This window comes from Maylandia zebra, linkage group LG10, assembly GCF_041146795.1.
Source record: "Maylandia zebra isolate NMK-2024a linkage group LG10, Mzebra_GT3a, whole genome shotgun sequence".
Classification (NCBI taxonomy): domain Eukaryota; kingdom Metazoa; phylum Chordata; class Actinopteri; order Cichliformes; family Cichlidae; genus Maylandia; species Maylandia zebra.
Genome location: NC_135176.1, coordinates 22,218,741 through 22,243,045, shown reverse-complemented (window position 1 = coordinate 22,243,045; position 24,305 = coordinate 22,218,741). Strand labels below are relative to the sequence as shown.

The following is a 24,305-nucleotide window of genomic DNA, read 5'->3' as shown; positions in this document are numbered from 1 at the left end:
TCTTTAACTAGTTACAGCACATGTGTTGGTAGCTGTTGCTGTCGGGTACAGCGTGAACATTTAGAGAGACAGAGGGATGATCCATCGTGGATTTTATTCATTTTTAGAGCCCACTGCTTCAAGTAAACTCCATAAGGGCTACCTATGGCTCGCTTCCCCTTCAAGATCGATAGACAGACGTTCAATAGAATTTTTTTGCTGCAGAGTGGGATGGCACTTTTCAGTTTTACACGAACTGGATAACAGTATTCAAAGATGGCATCTCATTCATCTCAGGGAATATCGCTCACTCAAGTTTTCTGTCAGTTCTCAGCATTTTTCACCATTCAACATTTTCCTCCTGCTTGCATATTTTAGATATAAGATTGGAAATATCTATGGCTATATTTATATTCATAAGATGCCAGTGAGAGACTGATGTATTTAATGGTTGGCAGGGAAATGCGATCCTTGTGAATGCATTAATGCCTGCCACAGAGATTAACTTTAGACCAGAGAAAAGTTCCTTCTCATTAGATTAGCTGCTTTATCCAGAGGGACTGAAAGTTACAGTAAATGTCTGTTTTGTAAATGCAATTAAAACATTCTCTTGTAATCTCTAATGTTAAATTGCTTGGAAGGAAGGGCAGCAATTGCAGCGTCTATTTGCCCCAACTGTCAACTTTTAAATATATGTTTCTGAAAGAGTTATTTAAAAACATGGATGTACAAGTAGTTTTTAGCTTTAACTCCTGTTATATTCATTTAATTGAAGTCTGCTTGTCTTTATCATTGCTTGCAGATAGGACATCTAGTTTGGTATACTCAGTAGGCGTACAGCTTTACAGTTTTTAGAGTCCAGCAGTAAAAAAAGAAAAGTTGTAAAGTGAAACACCTAGTATGGCTGGTTTTAAATGCCCTTAAAATGTGGTTTATTGTTCTCTACCTTTTGTTGTTCTGTTTTTATTTATTTTTTCTTTCTTTTTGTAGGGTAGGTGCAGTTTATAGTGTTCATTTTAAAAGTTATAGAGCTAACATTAGAACAGTTTATAATGCCAGATGGTGGAGGTGGAATGCTCTCCTCTGACAAACAGTTAATTTGGAGGTTATATATTGTGTATTGTTTTTGAAGTGCTTGCTGGGGGAGTAAAAAGCTGTTACTGCTGTTAGGTAATCCATTATTTTCTAAATGTGACAAATAGAAACTGTGACAAAACACCGTGAAGCATCAGATCTTTTAAATGTTTTTTTTTGTCTTTCCTTTTGCCACATTCCTTTTGAACAAAATAAAATTACTTTCATAAAATAAGAATCATTTAATTATCTAACGGCATGCACACTGCTGTTGTAAATCTTTATTTTCAGCTTGTTCTGTGACATATACATACTTGCATGCACTCATATACAAAGTACCCACAGGAGTTACTGAATTCACCCAGCCATTGTATAATTTGCCACAGTTTAGCAGAATGTCACCAAGTGTTATGTGCATGCACACTCTCTGACACACAAAGCAGCATAAAGAGTATTCTGGTGTAAGTAGAGGATGTGCATCACAATGCCAAATGCTTAAACTGTATTTGTGTAAGATAATTTAAAAAAAAAGAAAGAAAAGTCTTTGGATTTATTTATTTTTTTTCGTTTTTAATGAATGAATGTTTAAAGTGACAACATGAAAAGGCAATCTATGTAAGAGGATGAGCTGTAGTGGAGAATTTTCAGAGTCCTCTGCCTCTCTCTCCTTTTGATCTGGGTTGTTATTTCCACAAACCGCCATCTGCTCTCTTGTCATAGCAGAGAACCTTGACTGTGGCTGAGAGACCTCTTGTCTCATTTTGCAGTCAGTTTGGGTATCTGACCTGCTTCAAGATTCGTGAACACAACATCTGTCTCAAAAAGCAGTCAGTTAGGGCATTATAATTACCCACTCATCTCAACTGTCACGCAATGCATAGCGCGGGACTAATACTTTATATGCTGCATCATATTCAGCCCTATTAAGCTTTCTGCTTAGGTTTGAAAATAATAATAATAATAATAACAATGATTCTAGAAATCTCCAAAGCTGGTGATCTAGTTGTTTCTGCATCATTCCCTTGATCGTTGCAGTTCTAAATCCACATCTTTGAAAGTAGATTTTAGAAAGTAGAGAGTCTGCTTTTTAATTCCACTGCAGTAAATTCAATAGAGAAGTCGTTTGATGTTCAATGCAGTGCATTACTTTTTCGCTAGACACTAAAAGTGAAGTCTCTCTAAAGTAATGTCTTGAATAAATATGATGTAGCCACCCATTGACTTTAAAACAGCACGAGTTCATTCAGGTTCAGTTCACCGAGGCGCAGCTTTTCAAGGTAGGGTCGGTAGAGCCTTTATGACTCTGGTTGTATGTTTGGGATCACTGTCACGCAGCAACATGAAACTTGCACACCTTCCTGATTGTACATGTCAAGTGCCTAAAAGCCTTTGCACAGTAATGCGTGATTTTATTCTGACTTTTGAATTTCATTATATAGCATTTCGTTTTTAATTTTCTCTTTTTTATTTTATCCAAAAATGCATTAAAATGTCACATATATATAATTATACATGTAGAATGTGACATTTATGTATTATATATAAATATAACTATACTAGTGTAATCCTTCTTATGGTTGAAAGATATCCTACACTCAAAAAAATGAAACGTTGACTTTAATTAAAATTATTTTGTCAACAGGTTCCACGAAATTGAATTATGTTAGTTTAAAGCAAAAATCTTTAGTTCATCTAATTTAAAAAAACTACTTAAGATTAACAAGACATATTTAAGACTAACTAAATCAAGTTATGTTGTATGAACATAGATGATATATTTTCAGGTTAGATAGTTTAGATTAGTTACTTCAACACATTTCTTATTTGTGGCAGTAAAATGTTAAATTTAAGTTAGATTAATTCAAATATTATATTTTCAGCCACCTTGTGCTTTATTAATTAGTTTTACATAAATCTATTTTGTCAACAGGTTCCACACAAATGAATTAAGTACATCCAACTTATTTTTTAAAATTTATTTTATTGCCAACACATTCAGTGAGCATTTGTGTAAACCCAGTCCAAAATAAAACACAACAGCTCATTAGGGTTAGTAATTAACAGTATGTAGACAGATGCAACATCAAGACTTTAAATTAAATGTCTGTATCTGCCAGAAATAGAAGGAAAAAAAAAAAAACGCATTGAAGATCACATAACACATTGATAAGATGACACTTGAGTCATGCACATGTGATGCTAGTAAGGTCTGTGAGTGTTTTTTTTCTTTTAGTGTCTAAAATGGATAGCAAAGTTGCTATTTGCAATGATTGCTTAGGGTCAGTCCAGTAACACAATGCCAATGAAGTGCTTTCCTTTAACAATGCAAAGTGAAGTGTCCACCTCAACAGCCACAATTTTAAAAAAAAAATTATGTAACAACAACAATAATAATAATAATAATAATAAATAGTCCACTGATATTAGCAATCAAAGAAAATTACATCACCATCCCAAATAAAACTTTAACAAAACATGCCAACATTATGGTCTAACAATAAAACAGCTTGTCAGCGTTCAGTTTTTTTGCAACAGCACAGCAGTAACCATTTAACACTTGCCACTGTCAACATTTATTTTACCAGTGTTTGGGCAAAAAACTTCAGATGTAAACATTTTAACATGGAAACAATTGTTCGTCTTTAAAAGTCCACAAAATATACATTCATCCTGCATTCCCAACTTGGATGATCTGATATCCTCGTGTTGGTGTTGTTCCCAGACCATCATGAAAATGTTGTTCCAGGTTCAACATTGCAAGTGACCAATCACATTGTTGTGACGTTATTCTATTCCAAGCCATTTGTGCATTTATGAAATTCCAATGTTGCAAGGACAATATCAATTCTGCTTACTGTTTATTAAAGGGTTAGGGTTAGGGTCAGTTGATCAGCGGACAGAGGCGGTTTCACGCAGCTTAAGTACAGTTTTTTGTTTTACGCCGGTTTTTCCCGAAGTCGCAAAAGTATGACGTCACAACATTCTGATTGGTCACTTGCAATGTTGATCCTGGAACAACATTTAGTATGATGATCTGGGAACAACACCAACACGGGGATATCAGATCAACCTCCTAACTTACCCTTATTTTTAGTATGTATTGCAATTACCTTTACAATGCACACAATGTAACACAAACTGAATATGAACATATTTCCACCTCATAACAATATGCCTTGAACGCTAATATACACACCACCCTTCAACATTTCTGGTGCAGTATCATCTCTCAATTAAATCCTTTAAATCTCAATACTTTTGATTGTCTCTTAGCTTTCAGTCTTGAGGTTAACTGAGATTCAGTGCATATATCCCACCCATTAAGAGTGCACATGCAGAGGCCAGGTCTTCCAGGTCATGCAGGACACACTAGATGGTTATACCCACATCGGCTGGAGGAGTGCTGGCATCAGCTCTTTCGATGGTAAAGATAGCAAGGGTAATTTGTTCCAGCTCCCTCTGAACAGCTGTAGCTTAGACACAAAAACATAGAAAAATGGCATCCAGTTTTAAAAAAAAGAAAGAAAAAGGGCCAAAGCTACCCTTTAATGACGTAAACACAATATTAGGAACATGCACCCCAGTGTGCCACTATTTCAGACTACAGATTCAACGATAAATATAAATAGTTTGGGTATACAAGAAGATTTCCCAAAACATTTAAACAGGTTCCATGCAAATTACAACAACAACAACATTACAACATGCAACAACATTAGTTATTCAAAATTTGGTTTAATACAGATAAAAAACTAAACTAAAATTACCAACCAATTATTCTTTGAAGAGGATGCTTGAGTCTTCATTCAGGTAAAAAGGTAGTGCCCTGAGGACACACTCCCTCCCCTTTTCAATGGTTTCCTTCTGTAGAGAGTGGCAGAGATACAGGAAGAGAAAACAGAAATACTTTAGGATGACAGAAACTCACATTATACGCAAAATGAATGACATATCCACTGCACAGATAGACATGTACACAAGACCAACTAATCATCACATGGACATGAATAGTTAACCTGTTGGGCAGGGTTTCCACCACATTATATATGTCCATAATGGAGGTAAAGACAAACTAATACATCATCTTTTTTGCATTCAAAACATAACATAAAAACATTCACTTCTGGTTTAACCTAAATCAAGGGATCAGATTTTACATATGTTTAGGTAATTTAAATTTTCCAACGTTTTGAGTACCAAACTTTGTCTTGCTTAATATAAATGTAAGTGCACTGTGCAGCTACCATACACTAGCTGTTTAAATTTGAAAATGATCTTATTAGCCATAATATTTTGCTACCAACAGAATAACGCACCTGTGTGGCTGGGGCCAAAGTTTGTCTAATTTTCTTCCCTGCAACGCCTCCTTTTTTCTTGAAGACTTTTATGAGCTGGTCAGTGTATTGGTCAAGTTGTGTAAAAAGCCTTGGAACATGTGCAGCAGTAGTAATCCTCACATATTCTGCTTCCACCTGAAAATATGTCAACAAACACAACATACTGTACTGTAAATATACATACTATATGTACACATATACAAACTAAAACTAATGTAGTAAGACCTCATTAAAGCTATAATTTTAACACAAACATTTACACAAAATGCAAATGGAGCCATTGCAGCTTTTATTGTTATTTATCAAGTTCCAAAAAATATTGGTCACAGCTGATCTGAAAAGAATTTCATGCCTCAGGCCCTTGAACTGCAACCTTTACCATGGTTCAGATGTGGAGACGAAATAACAGGGGCATGGGATGGGTCACAAAAGAAAACTTAACTTATAAAACAGTTTTGTTTTTAAAAGTATAACAGTTCACATACCACATACAAGCTCAGCAGTACCACATACACCACATCAGTATAGGAGGGAGCAGGTAAAGGCAGGATCTGAGATTTATAAAGTAAAACAAGAAATTCATTACTTAATTTCAAGAAGCAAATTATTGTTTGAATTACAACTAAATAAAATACTACTCAGAAGAAAAGCAAGAGATTGACACTGCCATGTGCTAACTTTCTATAGAAGCAATTATCACCAGGTCTGTCGACCTCCATTGTCTGTCCACTCATATGTCTTGAATAATTTTATTAAAAAAATTAAGTGTGTACTTTCACAAACTGTAATTTATAACTACATTGATATGTATAACTCCGCTAGGAAACATGCTGTATTTACAGACCATTTTTACATAATACAGATTACTGATAGAGCAGAACAATGGTGTCACAGTGGCTTTCGCCCTAGACTTTTTGGATTTTAAATGTCACTTTATGCTATCCTTGCTATCCTATTCGATATTTCCGACTCTCGGATTACAGAAAAGGAATCCCAAGAAAGCAAATGGAAAAATAACCCCTTGAAAGAATAACCCCATGAACCCCTGTAGCTAATCCCTTAATAAAACAAAAAACAATAAAAATGTTTCTTACACAGTCCACAAAATAAGCATGTCCAGGACCCAGTAAAACTAATGTAAAACAAGCACACGCAAACGATATAACATGTCTTGTAAGACAAACGCAAAATATAACCATGCTGGACATATAGATACTACACAACATAGTCAAAGAAAAAAGTGGTCTTACCTCTCAAAGAAACAGCAGCTTGGCGCCAAAACAGCCTTTTTCAGTTAAATTTGAAGTCTTGCGCATGAGCAGGCACAAGCCGTGAAACCTTCTTGTTCTGCGCGGTTTCATTACAACTGTTTTTGCATTACTGCCACCTTGTGGATATACAAGGTATATCGATCCTCATTGACTTAACTTAAATGTTATGCGATCAAGTAACACATTAGTATTATGTACGTTGAATAATAGACACAATTACGTAGACTTGATTAGAAAAACATATGTTAACTTAACAAAAACATATATTTTAAGTAAAATGAAAATAAATAATTAATATACACTGAACAATCCACCTCATTCATTTTTTTGAGTGTACAAATGATATATTTTGCCTTTTTTATGTCGTTTTTATGTCATGACGTTGTTTCTCTGGCGATTGCTGCATTTTCTAATTGCAGCAGTGGACTGCAGACTAAAGTGTAGTGAACAGGATGACTGCCCTTCAGTTGGATCGCTGCCAGCTAAAAAGATTATGTGTCTTTGCCCTCCCCGGTGGGTTATAGTTAGTTACAGTTATTCTTTTAAAACCTTATTTTAATTTCATTTCAAGCTCTGTGTTGAATCAGTTGAACTGAGTCGAAACAGGTCAGGTAAGGAAACAGAGGGACACATAATGGTAAGCTAAGCAGACAGGCATTCAGGTGAATTGGCCCATTCCAGACAATGATGACTGTAGCAAATAGCCAGAGGAAGAGATTGCCTCTCATTTTGTGGGACAATCCAATCTCTCCCAGGCTCAACTTGTCACAGCACTGTTCTCCCACACTAATGTATTTGCTTTTTTCCTGAGTATTATTTAAAAAATATATGAATAGATCATAAAAAAGTGCATTATTAAAGAATGATTGAGTGATATTGTAAGTGCAGGGGCTGGGGGCACATGACATCTGCAGTTGCATTGTATCATTTTATAAAGGCTATGTCTGTTTTTATTTGGTTTCTCTTCTGTCCCTCAGCCAGTGTCCAAAGGCTTGGTCTCTCAACTTGTCACGTCACATCAGGGCTCTCTGTATCGCCTGCAAGCCTATACCTGCATGTTCAAACACAAAGACACATGCATTTACATTCATGCACACACTCGAAGGGATACAAGGAAAAAATATTTTATTGTGACAAGCATGAAGGCTTAAAAGTAGACCAGTGGGCAGGATAGGGAAAAGATAGATGCAGAGGATTTGAATGTCAGACAGCCGAGGCACTACGGGCAAAGCTAACCTTACAGTTAACCCCTCAGTGACCTGGTTAAGCATGGTTCCAGAAGCTCTATTCACCCATCTGCCATGCTGGAGTTCAGTGATAATCAGAAGCGCAGATAAAAACAGCAAGTAAGGATGCTGAAGGTTGTTGAATGGGGGAAGGAGAAGACAACAAAATAGAGAGCAGTGAAGGGTGGAACGGAGTGGTGGTTGTAGCATTTATCTGTCTGCAGTAAAACATTATTGCAAAGAATCAATGATTCGCACATTTGCAAAGATCAGGTGCACAGGGATGCGAGGCTTTACTGTAGTTTGGAAGCTTGTGTCTTATTTAAAACATAACAAGATAAAGATATATTGTCGTATCGTGATTAATTGTTATATGCAGTGCGCGTGCAGGGAGTGGCTAAACAAGAGGGGTGTGGCAGTGTTGATACATTAGGGAAGCAAGTGTGTGAGAAGAGAGCGAGAGAACAGAGATAAATGTTGCGTTATGAGTAAAGATTTTTTTCTTTTAATCAAGAAATGATTTTTATTCCAGTTCTGCTAAATCACATCACCTGTGTGTTGCATTTACTTTAACTGTGAAATATCACCACAATAATATTTATAACCATAGTCAGAGAAATGAGCATATAAAGTCTCTTAGATGGGCAAGGTGTTTTTCCTTCCAAGCATAAAGGAAATCAATGCCATTAGCCGTCTTTCCTTTTTGCAGCTAACTTTACTTTCCTTAGTAGTGAATGTGAGACGTTCTGGGCCGGACATGAGGTGGTTAATTTCCTGTCCTTTTAGCTGAGCACAAATATATCCTTTGTGCATCAGCCAGTGGAACATATCTGTGTGTGTTTGACAGTATGAGTGCTTTGGTCCGTGCCTTTGTCCATGAATTATTGCATGTTTTTTTGTGTCCATTTGCTTGCATGCACATTTCAGCATGTGCTCCCAACTGGATATGAGCCTTTTTTTTATGTATTGGAAGCTATTCTTAGAGTGACCTTCCAAAAGCCATGCCGTGCAGTGCAGTGCTGTTGTCTGTGTGCGTCCGCCTGTGTGATTTAGGTTGAGTGGAGAAAGCCCAGGGACACATCAGTGGCCTTCTCCAGCTTACAGAGCTCCTCAGTTTGAAGATGATTCTTTGATGGGGCAAATCTGGAGGCATTGTGGTCGAGAGGAAGTGACTTAGAAAGAGGAAGCAGTCAGCAATGAAAATGCATGAAAACACACATGCACAAGAACACATATATACATTCATATACAGACAGTTGCTTTAAAGTGATAAGGGTTTCCGCTAATAGCATGACAAAGAAAATCAGTCTTGCATCTTTAGCCCTGTAGCTCTGTAAAAGGCATTCAACATCGATTCCTCAGGCACCCACAACTTGACAACTCGAAAATACAGGTTCACCGAAACAGATCCGAACTGTAAAATATTTTATGCTAAATTTGTTGTTTTCCCACGTCATCTGGACTTTTTTCTCCACCCTTCTCTCCATATTACATTTGAGTCATCTTACATACAGAACCCCCAAAAGGTTTTTTTTTTTAGAAGTTATTAATATTTTAGTTCTGTGTCAGGGGTAAATCACATTCAACAGGGTTTTATTTTTAAATATAGATAAAATTATTATTTAAATATATTTTAAAGAAACATGACAAAGATGTGAAGATGTTGCATTGATGTCTTGCTATTCCAGATTAGGCAAGGTTATTCTTATGTCACATATAGGTTCAACTGCAGAAATTCAAGGCAATGTAAAGATGAAAAATGACCAAGTTTCATAGAAGCTTGTACAGTTGAGACAAGAATGCCTGTCACTGCCTGCCAGGGTTAATTAAAGAAAACATGGAATGAGACAAAAGGCAATAAAACTAACTAAATTGGGACTTTGAATCCCTGATCAAATAACACACAATATGATCCAGAATACTGCATGAAATTATTTCACTTTATTTTACTTTCTAGTGGATAAGTTGGTGATGAAAAGCAAATCAGCATCATATATATATATATATATATATATATATATATATATATATATATATATATATATATATATATATATATATGGCCTCAGTCAGCAAGTGGCTGCTGGAGGATGGTGGCAGTTGGTGTGAAAATGGGTTGCCAAAGCAACAGTCACATAAGTCAGTGAAGTGACAACAGTTTGCTAGGAAAGATGTGTGTTCCTCGACAGGTTGGCAAGTAGTTGCTGGTTTGTAGGTGAAATTGATTGGAAAGAAGTGTAGAGTGCTGCTCCGATAATCTCATTGTGATTGCTTTGGTCACTACCAGATAGCAGCAGTCACCCACAGTTCGCATGCAAGATACCTACTTGTCTGCAAACATTTGCCAACTCCTCATTGAGCAGCTTTGAACTTGCAAAAATACAACACAAACCAGAACCTGATAACATGTGGTCACTGGCCAGTCTAGAGCGTGTGTGACTGAAGGCTTAGAGGTTTATAGTTTCTAAAGGGTTAAGAAGCACTGAAACAATCTATTATCCATGCTGTGACTCTGTTGCAGTACTAACGACTCTCCCTAATCCTCTCCTACCCCACCCCCTCTCACTGTGAGTTCTCCCTCTTGCTTCTGGTTGATGGGTGTGATGGGCAGGAGTGGGAGTGAAAATGCTCTGACTCAGCCAGAATTCTCCTTTTGTGAAGTCAAATACGAGTTCAGACTCCCCCCATCCCCTCCCCCATGCTCCATATACACATTCCATACACCTGCCCCATACACTAACAGTATTCATATTTACGAGTGTTGGCTCTATAGAGTCCCTCCGCCTCCAGCCCTTCTCCCTTGTGCACTCCTACAAAGAGATGATTTTTATTTTGGACCTGGCGTATTCCTGTGTCCTACTTTGTATGCATCCTCCCCTCCCCCTCTGTTTATCGCTCTCTTTCTTTCTGCCTTTCTCAGTCAACAGTCTAATAAGCCAGTAATTAACACCTGGAAAAAAAATGAAAAAACAGGGAATAGGGATAGGCCATAGGAGAAGAGATTGCGTTGAGAAAATAAGACTCTTGTTTCCCTCCTCATTGATCACCTGCATGTAAAAGGCTGCCTGTGGGGACATGAAAGGAACGCAGATTTAGAAAAATAGATTTTTCTGTTTTTAAATCTGTCTGAGATTTTATATTGTCAGTCCAATCTGTGTTAGATATTTGTTATTTTGTGGTGGACAGACCATACAGAACACAGGGAGAAGAACTGAAGACAGTGAGTGATAGTAGCTGGCAGACAGAATAATGTTATCAAAGGCAGCACATTGCTTCGTCTATGCAGCCTGACAAAGTCTTAACATCTTAACATTAATACTTGAGTGTCACTGCCCTCTCACATTTTTAACTGCGTCTAGTGATGCCAAACGATGCTACAACACTAGTGTTATTCATTATTATTTTTTCTATTTAAAAGATTGAGCCAATACCAAAAGAAAACTATTAGTATAAATTATTATGAAGAGCAAAAAAAAAAGTCCATTGTAAGAGAAGATGTAGCATAGATAATGGATTAAGCATTAAACACAATACTTTCACCTTTGGAGCATTAATCTCAACATTCATGCACCGTTATTGTGCTCATTTTTCTTATGTGGTGGATGGAGAGACTGGGGGGTAGAATGCACATGCATGTGTACATGTGCGTGTGCACACACAAATGGATGTGCATGCAGGCACCCTTCCAGTTTGTCTCTCAGAGAGTGCTTTTATGGGAAAAAGGGCTATATATTTCTACCTTCTACAGTTTTAAGGCCAGGGCAATACAAAGTGATATTTTTAATCGATCGTTATGTGTAATGTAGTGGTATGGATGGCCAGAAACTTGCTTTAAATTTCATGTCCTGGGTCATCACAAAGAATTGTGGAGAAGGAGGGATTTTTAGCTATTTTGCAGCTATTACTAAATCCTAAATGTAAAAATGCAAATGAACTTCTGGGATCTCTTCTTGTGACCCGGTTTAGATGGATGCAGATGGTCTGGAGGCTAAAAGCAGCTCAAAGCAGTTCTGCTCTGTGGAGCAATTGTTCCTAGGGCAAGCCCCTCATTGCTCAATAAACTGTTATAAAGTTTCGTGCCAGAGCCCTAGTTATTCTTCCCAGTCAGCTTATTAGCCTTGGGTAATAATCTGCAACTTAGTGTTTCAAAGTAATTAGCCACAAGGCTAGATTTTTTGTGAAATACTCAGTGTCTGGCCAGTTAATATACACCATAAGAGGATAAAACTTACAGTTGCCATTAAACAGAGTAAGCAGACTCCCATGAATAATAATCATAGTGACACCGCATGGCACCTCACCCAAACTCTAAGCACCCACTTAACAGTTTTTTTTTTCTGTTACTGTATCAAAACTCTTTAGTATCAATATGTCATATGTGGCATAAGATATTACAATACACATCCTTGGAAGGAGCATGTTATGCTAATAAGGCTAATACACACAAGCAGACCTATTACTGGTAAGGTTAACATAGGTTGCAGTGAAATTAAATCTCAAGTCACCCCAGCTTGGACTCTGTTTACAAAGAGGATTAACCTTCCTTTACATGAATATTTTAGCTTCAGTGAAACTATCCAAGAGGCGCAATGTACATGCAAGATAACTGGAATAATGTGCAAATCTAAGCACCCGGAGCACATTTGCCAAATAGATATATTCCAATAAAAATGCTGTTTTTAAGAAAGTTTTTTCATGCAAGATTTTTAGATTGTTAAGGTATTTAAGACAGCACCACTTAGACTGAGTATACATAAGCATAAATTAGTGTTATAGTTTTGGGCAATAAAGTTCATAAGCCAGATATAATTAATAATACTGAAAGCTTAAAACCAGTTATCTAAAGCTCTTATCTGTAATAGCCCAAAGCTATTGGCAGTACAATGAGCACTGATTGTCTTGTCTCACAGAGTATTTCTCTGAGCTTATCCATCCAATATACATTTAAACATCCATATACTGTGGACCAGTATATTGTGCCATTATATCTGAAAATTCCTGCTATATATATATATATATATATATATATATATATATATATATACATTTTATTTAATTTTTAATTTTCAGGCAGTCGATGATCCTTTAAACCTTACACTGCGATAACATAATATCTAGTAAATGCTGATTAACTGCTCTCAGTGTTTTCAGTCCAAAACTCAAGTAAATAACTGAATCCCTACTTGGACAAAAGCAAGGGGTTAGAATCTGCTCTGATCAGTGAGTCTGTTAAGAAATAAGGAAATTACAATTTCCAAATTTGTCAGTGTCATTTTATGTTCTGATATTTTAAAGCAAGTCTTAAATCTATTGCTGGCATTTCTAAAAGGGATCGGGAGGTACCTATAGATTTCTCTTCAGTTGAATATTTGATGACAAAATCTTAATGCTCTGATGTTTTTACACTTGATTGTTTCTTACTTATGCAAATATATGCTCTGCCACCATGTCCTTGAATTTTAGATTTAGCCGGAAAGCTTTCAGACACTCAGACATAAAAATAGTTTAGCTGCTGTTAATTATTTAAATTGAACAACTTGTTATTTTTGCTGTGTGTGTATATGTGTATGTGTGTGTGTGTGTACCAAAGCAAAACATAAAAGCTAAATCATAAATATGCGCTTTACTATATTACTGAGAACAGTTGCAAATATTCTCCGCTTTTTTTTCTTTCTGACTACATGTCTAGAAGTATCAAGTCAACAGTTCATTCGTGTGTGTTTTTAGACTTTACTTTCCTTTTTAAAATACAAATATGAAGCTAAACTGATTAGCTCCCCTTACTTACGGCTTCTGAAAAAGTCCTCTGTGATTATTAGCCGTGCTATCTCTGTTCTTGTCACCTTTTACTAGACGACTTGTTTATTTTGAATTGTAGTCAAACTGTTTTTTTTTTTAAGAAACACAAATAAGTCTTTCCACTAGTGTCGTGACTGTTGAGTGCGAATAAGTCCTGTCACCCAGCCAAAAGTGATTAAAACAGAAAATGAGACTCGGGGTGGTGGTGGTGGGGGGGGGAAGCGATGCATTAAACACTGGAATAAAACGAGTGAGAGTTTGAACTTCAAGCTTATGTAATGAGTGTGAATCGCATCTCTACTCAGTGTGTGAATAAGAAATAATGAAGCCATTTTTAGACAAGGTAAGCTGGGAAACTGATAAAATGAGGGGAGACCAAGAAATAAGTGAGGAATGTCTTGTCCTTGTTTTTAATTATGTGATATGACAGAAATAAACTCACACGTTTTAGATGCCTTAAAGATTCTTTAGAGAAATACAATATTTTACGGGGTTTGAAAAAGGATGAAACATGAACAAGATGTTCTTCATAGCCTCAGATGAAATACTTTCTACACAAAAATGTGCAGCCCACACTGGAATACCAAATTGGCATGATAGGCAGCTGTCCCTTGACCTGCTGTGGCGATTTGATTAATTATAAATGTGTTTCGTACGAGCCACTGAAGCATAAATGAAAATGTAAAATTAAAACTGTGATAATGTAGCCTCTACATTTTCAGCTTAAGGCCTCATTTTAAATAGGGCCCTTGGGTAAATACCTTGAAAATCCTTGCTTAGTGTTTTAAGTTTTATTAATTTGTGTTACCTTTCCCTTTTCTTTTTCTTTTTTTTGCTAAACTGGCCAAATAATTATATGAAAAATAGGTTCGCCAGCTTCTGACTACCTGTCATAAATCCTACAAACAGTCTTGCTCTCAATAATTTGAGAGCTATTAGTGTGTCTGGGAGAGGGATAATCATCTGTCCCTGTCACAGTAAACACAATGTTAACAACAAGGCAATCAAACTGTGTAGACTCCTGCCTGGTGTTTAATCATGCTGCTGTGTTGCCGCAGTTACTCACCATGACAATGCGGTGCTTTTTTTAATCCTTTTTTTTTTCTTCTTTTTTTCTTTTCTTTTCCTGTGACATCATCTTGCCGCCCACTGTCGGGGAAGAATAGCTTCTGTAGGCTATGGAGGCAAAATGCAAAGGGATTGCAACTAGTTAATCACTTCTACATAACCTGTAGTCATGTCAGCGAAAGTGCTGCGTTAACATTGCCTGTTCGTCTTGTTGACCCTGGCAACCAGCCGTGGCTTTACGCTGGTCATTAACAAAACTCCTTTCTTTCTCACAAACGGACAATAGCATCTGCTGTCACCTCCGATATACATGACCCTTGACAGGAGAAGAGCTCAGTAAGACAGCCTGTCATCAGCTCTGCAGTGTGTCTGGTTTGTCTGCTTTCACTGGATGGCCAGCATGTGCCTCAGGTCCTCCCTGCCCATCCATATCTACACCAATTTAAAGCCTGGCTGCCAGCAGAATGATATTCTCATATGACATTCTTTTTCCCCTAAGGTCAGCAATCCAGAATTAAAATGTTTCATTCTTTTGACCTACTGGGGCTATTTTATAATATCGTATGGTCACACTGATTGTGTATACTCGTGTATCAAACACATAACGATAGAGCAAATGTGTGTTTATAATAAAATGTATCTACTGTTACACCACAGTAGAAGGTTCATACTGGAAGACTGATCCTCTTTTTGTTTCTTGTGTGCGTCTAATTGTATCTAGTGTGTTGTCTCTGCGGCTTTTAACAATAAAGCAACACTCTTTTCTGATGAATGATCGTGCCTGCCGAGTTTTTATTGCTTTTTGTAGATTGCATCAGCTCGAAGTAAATCACTTTTGCCAAGAAAACGTGTGATCCTAATAAAAATAGGTGAAAACATATCTTAATGTAAACAATAGTTTTGAGCTTTTTGCTGCGTGGTTGATTTTTTTTTTTTCCCCACGCAGCTGTCATCACCATTCATCATTCCTAAATTATAAACAGAAAAGGTTGGGCTGAATTGATAGTGGTGCAATTATGCAATAAGACTGGAAGGGTTGGCACGAATGTCAGTGAAAGAGTGGCAAAGAAAGGAGAAAGTGAGATTTGTGTGTTACTGGAGAAGTTAGAACATGACGTTGAACGCAATGATGAAGATGAATCAAAGACTTAGTGTATCACTGAACATGTGGATATTATTAGATGCACATGGAAAGTTGTGAGATCTAATAAATAGTATCACACCTGTATTATTATCGGTAGCATTAGCAGCGTTAGAAAGGGAACGCTTTCTAGAGACACTGTGAAGATAGAAAAAACCTCATGTGTTTGAGTTAAAATTAGTTTGAGCACCTCAGTTAGAGGGAGAGTGGACATAGATGTTTAGATGATTGACATTCCAGCTCCAGCGCAGTAGAATATAACCTCATGTACACACACACACACACACAAACACTGAGCTATATCAGAGAGTACACAAGTGGACAAGTATACAAAAACTGAGATATGCAGGAATGCTGGCAAAACCAAACTTTTGTTCTTCCAACAGCAACAAATGTAAAAAGGTACAAATATCAGAAATAATTGAACTTAAAGCATTAGTCTAGTTCTCCTTTGTTGATTTTTTTAAATGCTCCTACAAGATTTTCAAAAATCTCCATGCTGTGATACTAATTCAATTACTGTTGGATTAGATGCTCATTTGTAATTACAAACGTAAACAACATAGACAGTGTAAAAGATGGTCTTAGCTGTTGTAATGTCACCCACGGATTTCTGGTATTTAAGCATTGAGGTGAACATTTAGGAATGCAACATGTGACACCGCACACTCATTGGCTGCTGATGTGTGATTAGCCGTTAGCCAATGAGCGTGTGGATTCATACCACAGATAATTCTTCACACCACTGAATGACACTTTATGGGGGATCAAGTTTAAAATTCTCACACTATTATTCCCACTTTGATTCTCTGTCACAATGGGTTGAAAATATTTCTGTAACACTGATTTTGCATATATTTAATACAAGCATCACCTCTGTGTTTGCAATGTTCGGGACAAGGCTTACAAAGCGCTGCACAACAATATACCTGAGTGTTGTGACTTTAAATCTGAGGGACTAAATTTACTTACAGTTAAAGTACGTTGTGGCGTGATGAACTTAAACTAGCCAGGGAGCTGGAAGCCATTTTGTTTTGAGTGGACTAGAGACATGATTAACAAACTGCTGCAATACTACAGGGCTGTAATGGCAGACGTTCTGATACTAACACATCGCGCTGCCAGAATAAAGGGCATCGGTCGATAACACCTCCTCAGAGTATCTTTTTGGCAAGTGCTGCAGCCTGTAATGAAACCAGCAAACAGATGAAGAGAAGCATGGAGCAGAAGGGTCTTACACCAACCGACCTCACCCGTGTGGTGGAAACTCCATTATTGTTATGAGTCTGGGAAAATCTGAAGGAGGCTTTGTGCTGCTGACAAAGCTGAAATAAGCGTATAAACTGGAGGCTTCTCAGCTGTCAAGGGTCTCGGTTTTGGGCCCCTGCTAATGTAATATTAATAAAAACAAAACACTGAGCCGCCTGACCCCTGAGAGCAGCCTTTGTGTCTCTCCTGTAATCTTACAAATCCAGTCAGTGCACTGTAATATCTCGTGCACCTGCCTGCATCGATAGAAAACACACATGGCGATATGAACAGTTATAGTTGTGCTGCTGGGGTTATTACACAGTGCTTATTTGATGACGCCATCGATGGCCAGGTGAATGAAAGGGGTGTGTGCTGGAATACATCACGAAGATTTGGCCCTTGTGCAGTTGCTATGAGGTCTGTGGCGATATACAGCCTGCGCATGGCCGCAGACATAATAAACACTGACAGCCTCCTCGCTTTCTCTCTCTGTCTCTCATTAATGGAAAAATACACAGATGTTGGCTGTTTTCCACTGCAGTATGTGTTGTGTGCCCTTTCTCATGAGAGAAATTATTAGCCAGCTGTTCATTCCCCAGCTGCATAGGCTATGGTGTGCCATGGGTGCTTAAACACACACACACGCGCACGGAGATATATCAGAGAGTATATTCCTGCCCCACAGGTTACAAGCCATAGCGAGAGGCCAGGGGAGGTTCTTGACACAGTTAATTGTGTGATGTTAATCAATTAGCAGACATCTGACTGAGCTGGAGGCCAGCAGCGAACTGTCATTAGACTCCCAGAAACAGACAGGTGCATTGGTAGACAGCAAAAAAAAAAATGGACAGTAGCTATTGGCAAGTAAAGCTGTGTTGTAAAGCTGAGGCAACGTGTGTGTTTGTGCGTGTTCCAACATGACTGTCTTTCTATTTAGATGATCATGATCAATTCAACCTCATTACAGGATGTTAGATTCACATTTGAAAAGTGTGTGTGTGAACATTTGTGCATTTGCGAGTCCTCGCATGTTTGGCACGCATGCTTAGCATGCATTTTAAACAGGCAGGCTAGATCATCCATATTGTCGGGGTCAGGTCTTTCTGGGCTCAGCTAACCTCAACCTTTTAACACCCAACATCTGCTTGAGTCAGCTAGCCAGCCCAGGGATGGCTCATCATCAGCTGGACGGTGGTGTTCATGTTCCGGCTAAATACTGGCAGGAGACAAGCGTTTGTGTTTGTGCATCCAAGCAAGTCCAGCTTCAGCTCTCTGAATCGCTCTGTTCCATTTTAGATCTCAGGTTGCCTTGGGCAGACATGCAGTCAAGACTGTGGTTACACAACATTAAGTATTGAAGACCTAACAGTTTGTCTAATCTATGCTTGGTGTTTCTGTCTTGACAGCATTCTTTGAGCTGCCTTCTTCATAAGCAGACAGTGTGAAATTGCTTAACTCGCACTGGTCCTACAGTACTTCTGTATGGACTGTGAATCAGTTCTTGATACTAATCACTCTTCTCAGTTCTGCATATTTTACACTACATGATAACATAAATAACGCACACAGTAAACTGTATGCTTCGTGTGTTATCTTCCTGATGCCTTGTTATACATTTCCATGCTCTCACTCTTTTTACCCTCTTCTTGTATTGTATGTCTGTCCAGGAGACTATGTGGTGCTGACTGTGTACTTTGATCTGAGCAGGAGAATGGGTTACTTTACAATCCAAACGTACATCCCATGCACACTTATTGTTGTCCTCTCCTGGGTCTCATTTTGGATCAACAAGGATGCAGTGCCTGCCAGGACATCATTAGGTAAGGAAAAAAAACATGATGTCATTGCTGCCTCTGACTGTTTAAAGCAAAAGTATGCAAGTTCATCAGCAAAGAAAAATGAATATGAATTAAATGTTTTTGCTTTTTTTGTTCTTTTATAGATATGTCTCCTTTGTGTAAAAATCACAAGGCTTTATCAGAATTGCTTTAATTCTTTTTTTTTCAATCAGTCCACTTAACCCTGACACAATCTTTGCTTTAATTACTCCCCCTGGTAAAACACATCTGACTTCTGTGGTGATTAGGCAGCACACTCATATTGTAAAACAGTCTGCTCAAGCTTCCCATTTCTTGTTGTTCTTTTCATTTTGTCTTCTCTTTTCACATACGCTGTTTCCAGTCAGGGGCAACACATCTGCTTAGGAATCTAGTGCATCTTGATTAGAAGAGCCTGTCCTAGCACATATGTTTGCACGCATGCCTTAATGAGGCATTAATTATGCAATGCAGAAAGGAAGATGCAGAGATGCCTCGTCAGCACAATAATAATGCAGGTGGCTTTCTCACAGAATGCAAAGAGGCACCCTGCATGTACCAAGGGGAGGGGGAAAAAGGAGAATTTCAAGAGAATTTTTCAGGTTTTGAACTTGCCCTAATGGACATTCTCAAAGGTTTTCTTGTGATGGAGTAAGAAAAAATATTCTTTTGTCAGCTTTTTTTAGACCCTCGAGGCTCCAAAACCTGACCTGAAGTCCATGTGGTGTGATTATTAGTATTAGAAGGAGTAACTTTATGTAAAATAATCCCTTCTGGCCAAAAATCCCCTTTCCACCTTCCTACCATCACTGCTTTGTCTGTCATTAATCTTTCTAAAAATAGGTTGTTTTCTTGTTTTTCAGCCTCTGGAGTCCAGACGTGATTTGCAGTTGTAGTAATAACACAGTTAATTCCCTGCTAAAATTATACCAAGAGGGAAATGTCTTAATTTCCTTTTTAAAACATGATGCAGAAGGTGCGTGGAGCCTGGTGGCTAGGAAGCAGATTAATTCAGATGACATAATTCATAATCCTTCAATGCCATCCAGAAATATATCAATTCACTCACAGTACTACAGTGTTAATCTTGGCGCAGACTGATATCCTTCAGGCCACATTAAATTTAGACATAAATCATCTTCTTTATATACGAAGCGAGTCCCCTAACACGTATGGTCTATTTAAAAGGGAGGAAGAAGGCGGGCTTGTTAGTTGCTTTTTTGTTGGTGTTTGGGGATTGTGATGGTGTTGTTGGTAATCTGCTGTGTATGTGTACTTACAAACACATTTCCTCGTCATGTGCCATCACTCTGCCTCCATCTACATCATCATTAGAGCCCAACAGAGTGAGTAAAAGGGTTAGCAGATGGTGGATATAGCAATGCAGTATGTCACTGTTGTGGTCAATTGCAGTTGAAATGTCAACCAGTAAGTAGCTATGTGGATCAAGGCAACAGTAAAACAGCTGCTCGCTATTCCCACATGGCTATTCCAGTGTTAAGAGCTAACAAATCAAAAGACACTTTTTTTTAGCCTTTTATACTGATACAATATACAGTGCATAGACATCATGCATATGAAGAGAGCATTTTTAAACATATAATAGGAACTTGGGATGTGCAAATTATACATAGCAAGAATAATCGAACTTGTAATCTGTCATTATTTAAAACTGGTCTGATTGTTTTCCTTCTTCCTGTTATTTTATTACCAGGCATTACCACAGTGCTGACCATGACCACATTGAGTACTATTGCCAGGAAATCTCTTCCAAAAGTTTCCTATGTGACAGCCATGGACCTCTTTGTGTCTGTCTGCTTCATTTTCGTCTTCGCCGCACTTATAGAGTACGGCACACTGCACTACTTTGTCAGCAACAGAAAGCCGAGTGCCAAAAAGGACAAGAAGAAGAAGAATCCGGTGGGTGTCTTTCCAAAACTAAACTGAACTTTTTTTTTTCATTTTTAATCATTAGGAGTTTCTCAACTATGGATCTTCGAATTAACAATGAGACCACAAATAACGTTTTAAAATTAAGTGTTTACTATTTCTGTGATGTGTATTTTAAATTATTAGTTAGATAAATGGTCAGATTATCACTTCACATGTTTTTTCCCCTCCCCCACTCTGTTACAGTACTGGAATAAGGTGCAAAAAAGCTCTACAGTGCTTAGAATTCCTAAGACAGTATTTTCCCAATGGCCGCCACCCCAAATTACTCAATGAGTAATGCAAGCAGGTCAAATCTTTCATAATCCTCTACACATCTGCTACAGTTGTAATTTAGATCCAGGTCACATGACAGTTGAGTTGCCTCATACTTTACAAGTCTTAAGCTCCCAAGAGATCATGCCAGCTCAGTTTAAGGACCATGATCTCTGACCTAATATTTTGGAGGATGTTTATGGTATATAGCAAAACTAGCAATTTTTCTCTAATCATTTAAAGTTGATTTGTGTAAGAGGAACAATTTTTAATTAAAAAAATGTTTAAATATACCTCTGGTGGTATTTACTTTATGGCAAGACAAAGTTCCAGCCATTTTTTGGGGGGGAAGGATAATAATTGTTTTAACAAGGCTTTTCAGTGAAAGATATTAGAGCTTAAATCAAGTACACCACCATGTGTTGATGAGAATCATTCAAATGAAAAGTGGTGAAAATTGAGGTGATCTAGCTGTAGGCTCTGTAACTAAGGTTTTGCATATAGTCAGAATGTCTTGCGGGTGAATAAAGGAATAATGAAGTGGAAGGTGTAGTGCTAGTTTGCTATTTCAGAGGGGAAGACCAAGTCAAGCAAAGAGAGGCTTTCTTTTTTTCTTCCATTTTAGTATTTCATTACTATTTGCTGTTTCAGCTACATGTGATATGACCCTTTGAAGAATTTGAAATATTCTCAGGAATTACAATTAAATAAACTACGTATAGTGACACCGACTACAAAGCTAGTGAAGTACTGTGTAATTAAAAACTTGAAGATACGATGAAGTCACAGTCGCAAGGAGTTTGTAAAGCTTGAATTAAAGTGGATGTAATGTTTTCCTAAGGCAGTGCTGGCCTAAGAAGCATGTAAAATACATGTATCCTACCATACATCTCCCCCTGTGTCCGTTCATAATATCTATGTCTCCTTGCAATATATATCCTCTCTTTCCATTTTGAGTTAAATAGTGCAGTATGTGTAATTATCACACATTTTCTTTGTGTTTCTCTTTATTTTTTATGGTTATTTTCTTAATTCTCTGTTTACATGTATTCTGTGTTTTTGTTCTGTTTTGTTTTGTCCTGTTGTGTTACTCTCTTTCAATTCCACATATTCTTTTTCTCCTGTTGGGACAAAAGCTCCTCCGGCTCTTTTCCTCAAAGGTATATTGCCTGTGTCTGACTGCATGTGTCTGCTGCATTTTGGCTCTCTGAGCCCCCAGTACCTCACTGCTTTTTTCTGTCTGTTCTAAAGCTGATACACCTCTCTATATTCCCTCTTTATCTACCTGCATTCTTACTGTACTCCTCCTCATTTACTAAATAGGTATCACAGATAGCATTAAAAAGGGCGCTCTGCAGTGCACAGTGCGGAGGCAGCCAGCCAGACATACTTGCAGTGTTTAAAATTCAAATAAGCATCCCACACATCCCATGTCAGGAAGAATGTAATATTCCAGGCTCAGTGTGGACTTAATTCTGGCTCCCTCTGTCCTGTTTCACTCTTTGTTGTTGTTGTTACCACAGCGAACTAGCAGCTGCTACAATAGCTTCCTCTTCTTTCCCTTCTTCTGCCAGTTAATCTATACCTGTGTGTTTGTTGGGCTTCTCAACCTGACGCTTCCTATAGAGTCAGCAGAGCCTTAACAGACTGAAATAGACAACCCATGCAGTGTGCTAGGTCTAAATTAAATTGGAAACCATTTAAAGGATTAACACACAGTGAGACAAACACCTAACAAGCGTCCAGGGTAGGCGAAAGCAAGCAAAGATTTAAATTTAGCTTAAACCACAAACTGCTGATACTTTTCTAGACTAAATAATTTAAAGTAAGATTAGTTAGATTTCCAGGAATCTAAATGTGTTGTTAAAAATCACCACTTGCAATGTGGAAACACTACTACAAATTATCAGCTTAAGCTAGATAAGCAGTATTAATCCTGAGTGTTTCTGAATCTTTTGTCTTCTCAGAGCGGTTGTCTCCTTTCAGTCGGTTAAAGCTGCAAATGCCACTGTGTTGGTTCTTTGTTTTTATTTCTTTATATCTTTTGCTAACACCGACTCAGCATTGCCCAGCTTGACCAGGCCATGCGGCGGGATGCTGTTAATGCTCCTTCTGCTTGAGCTTCCACTGCGCTTTCTTCAGTGCAACCAATCCCCCTTTGAGAATGGAGCCATAACCTGCTCTGCTAATCCCGTCATTAACTTCACATATGGTCCGTTAAGAGGACAAAATGCTGAAACTAACCTGTGCGTCATTTTGTTGTGGTTATGTATCCTTTTCAAAGGGTCAGCAGATTTTTGCACTAGTGCTGGGCAATTTCAGTTTCAGGGAATGAACATTATTTTGAGCTGTATTTTAAGCTTGTTTATGGTTGCATGCTTACAGCAGATAATGAGGTGTATTAAACTAAAACTGCATTTATATTTTTCTTTTTTCTTTTGCAGTAAACATGCCTTTTCTATATACTATATTGAAAAGGAACAAAAGCAATAATGAGGCAGATGAAAACAAAAAGCATTCGCCGTTTTGAGATGGTTGTTAACTCATTAAAAGTGTTTATATTCTCACAAAACAGAATATGAATTTGTGTTGTAAACTATAATTGGAGTGTAAGTGCAGTCACTTATAGACTACACTGGCACTCCAAATATGGAGTGCAAAATTATAGATTATCGTCCCTGTTAGCTATCTATAGTCTCTCCATAATGGAGACAATATCTGAGAAATAATCTAAATCTTTAGTTTTTACAGTGGGAGAGCATACGAAATTCTTGGAGTACACTTAACTAACAGACTCCTTTTAAAGCATGAGGCTGACACCCTAGTTTATCAGCAAGGTCAAGGAAACTTTTGTCAAAGGGAAGAAAAGCATTTAATCTGCCAAGCAGCAAGACTTCCAATTTGTGCAAAGGTGACATGGCATTTGAAGATAAAGGCTAATGAAAATGGTCTATTTGAATACTAGTTGTCTCTCTTTAGAATGACAGGACCAACAAGTGACTGATGTCACTGTCCTATTTTAGAAACCTTAACAAATGAAAGCCGTGTGCCCTGCAGTGGTGAGCACAGATTGAAAAGAGGGTTTATTTTAACCCATCTAGTTACAGAAAGAGTAGGTTGGAAAAATACTGAGCTTT

At 37.7% G+C, this 24,305-nt stretch overlaps 1 protein-coding gene and 1 long non-coding RNA gene across 5 annotated transcripts in view; one reads left to right on the top strand and one right to left on the bottom strand.

The window, feature by feature from the left end:
* gabrg2 (gamma-aminobutyric acid type A receptor subunit gamma2) overlaps positions 1-24,305 on the top strand; it is a 49,228-nt gene that overhangs the window by 20,629 nt on the left and 4,294 nt on the right. Inside the window, exons 7-9 of one of the 2 annotated variants that reach the window (XM_004550378.3) lie at positions 18,814-18,966; positions 20,678-20,883; positions 22,305-22,328. In XM_004550378.3, the coding sequence (XP_004550435.1) occupies positions 18,814-18,966; positions 20,678-20,883; positions 22,305-22,328 (383 nt within the window). The remainder of the gene's footprint in view (positions 1-18,813; positions 18,967-20,677; positions 20,884-22,304; positions 22,329-24,305) is intronic. The other variant, XM_004550379.3, reaches the window with a different exon arrangement.
* Positions 3,015-7,129, bottom strand: LOC112436053 (uncharacterized). Of its 3 annotated transcripts, XR_013100614.1 has the most exons (5): positions 6,485-7,129; positions 5,876-5,941; positions 5,370-5,525; positions 4,825-4,917; positions 3,015-4,526 (listed from the first exon to the last, which is right to left on the bottom strand). It is a non-coding gene; the product is annotated as an uncharacterized LOC112436053 (long non-coding RNA). The 3 variants fall into 3 exon arrangements; XR_013100613.1 differs by having other exon boundaries at positions 3,015-4,917; XR_013100615.1 differs by having other exon boundaries at positions 3,015-4,917; positions 6,641-7,129.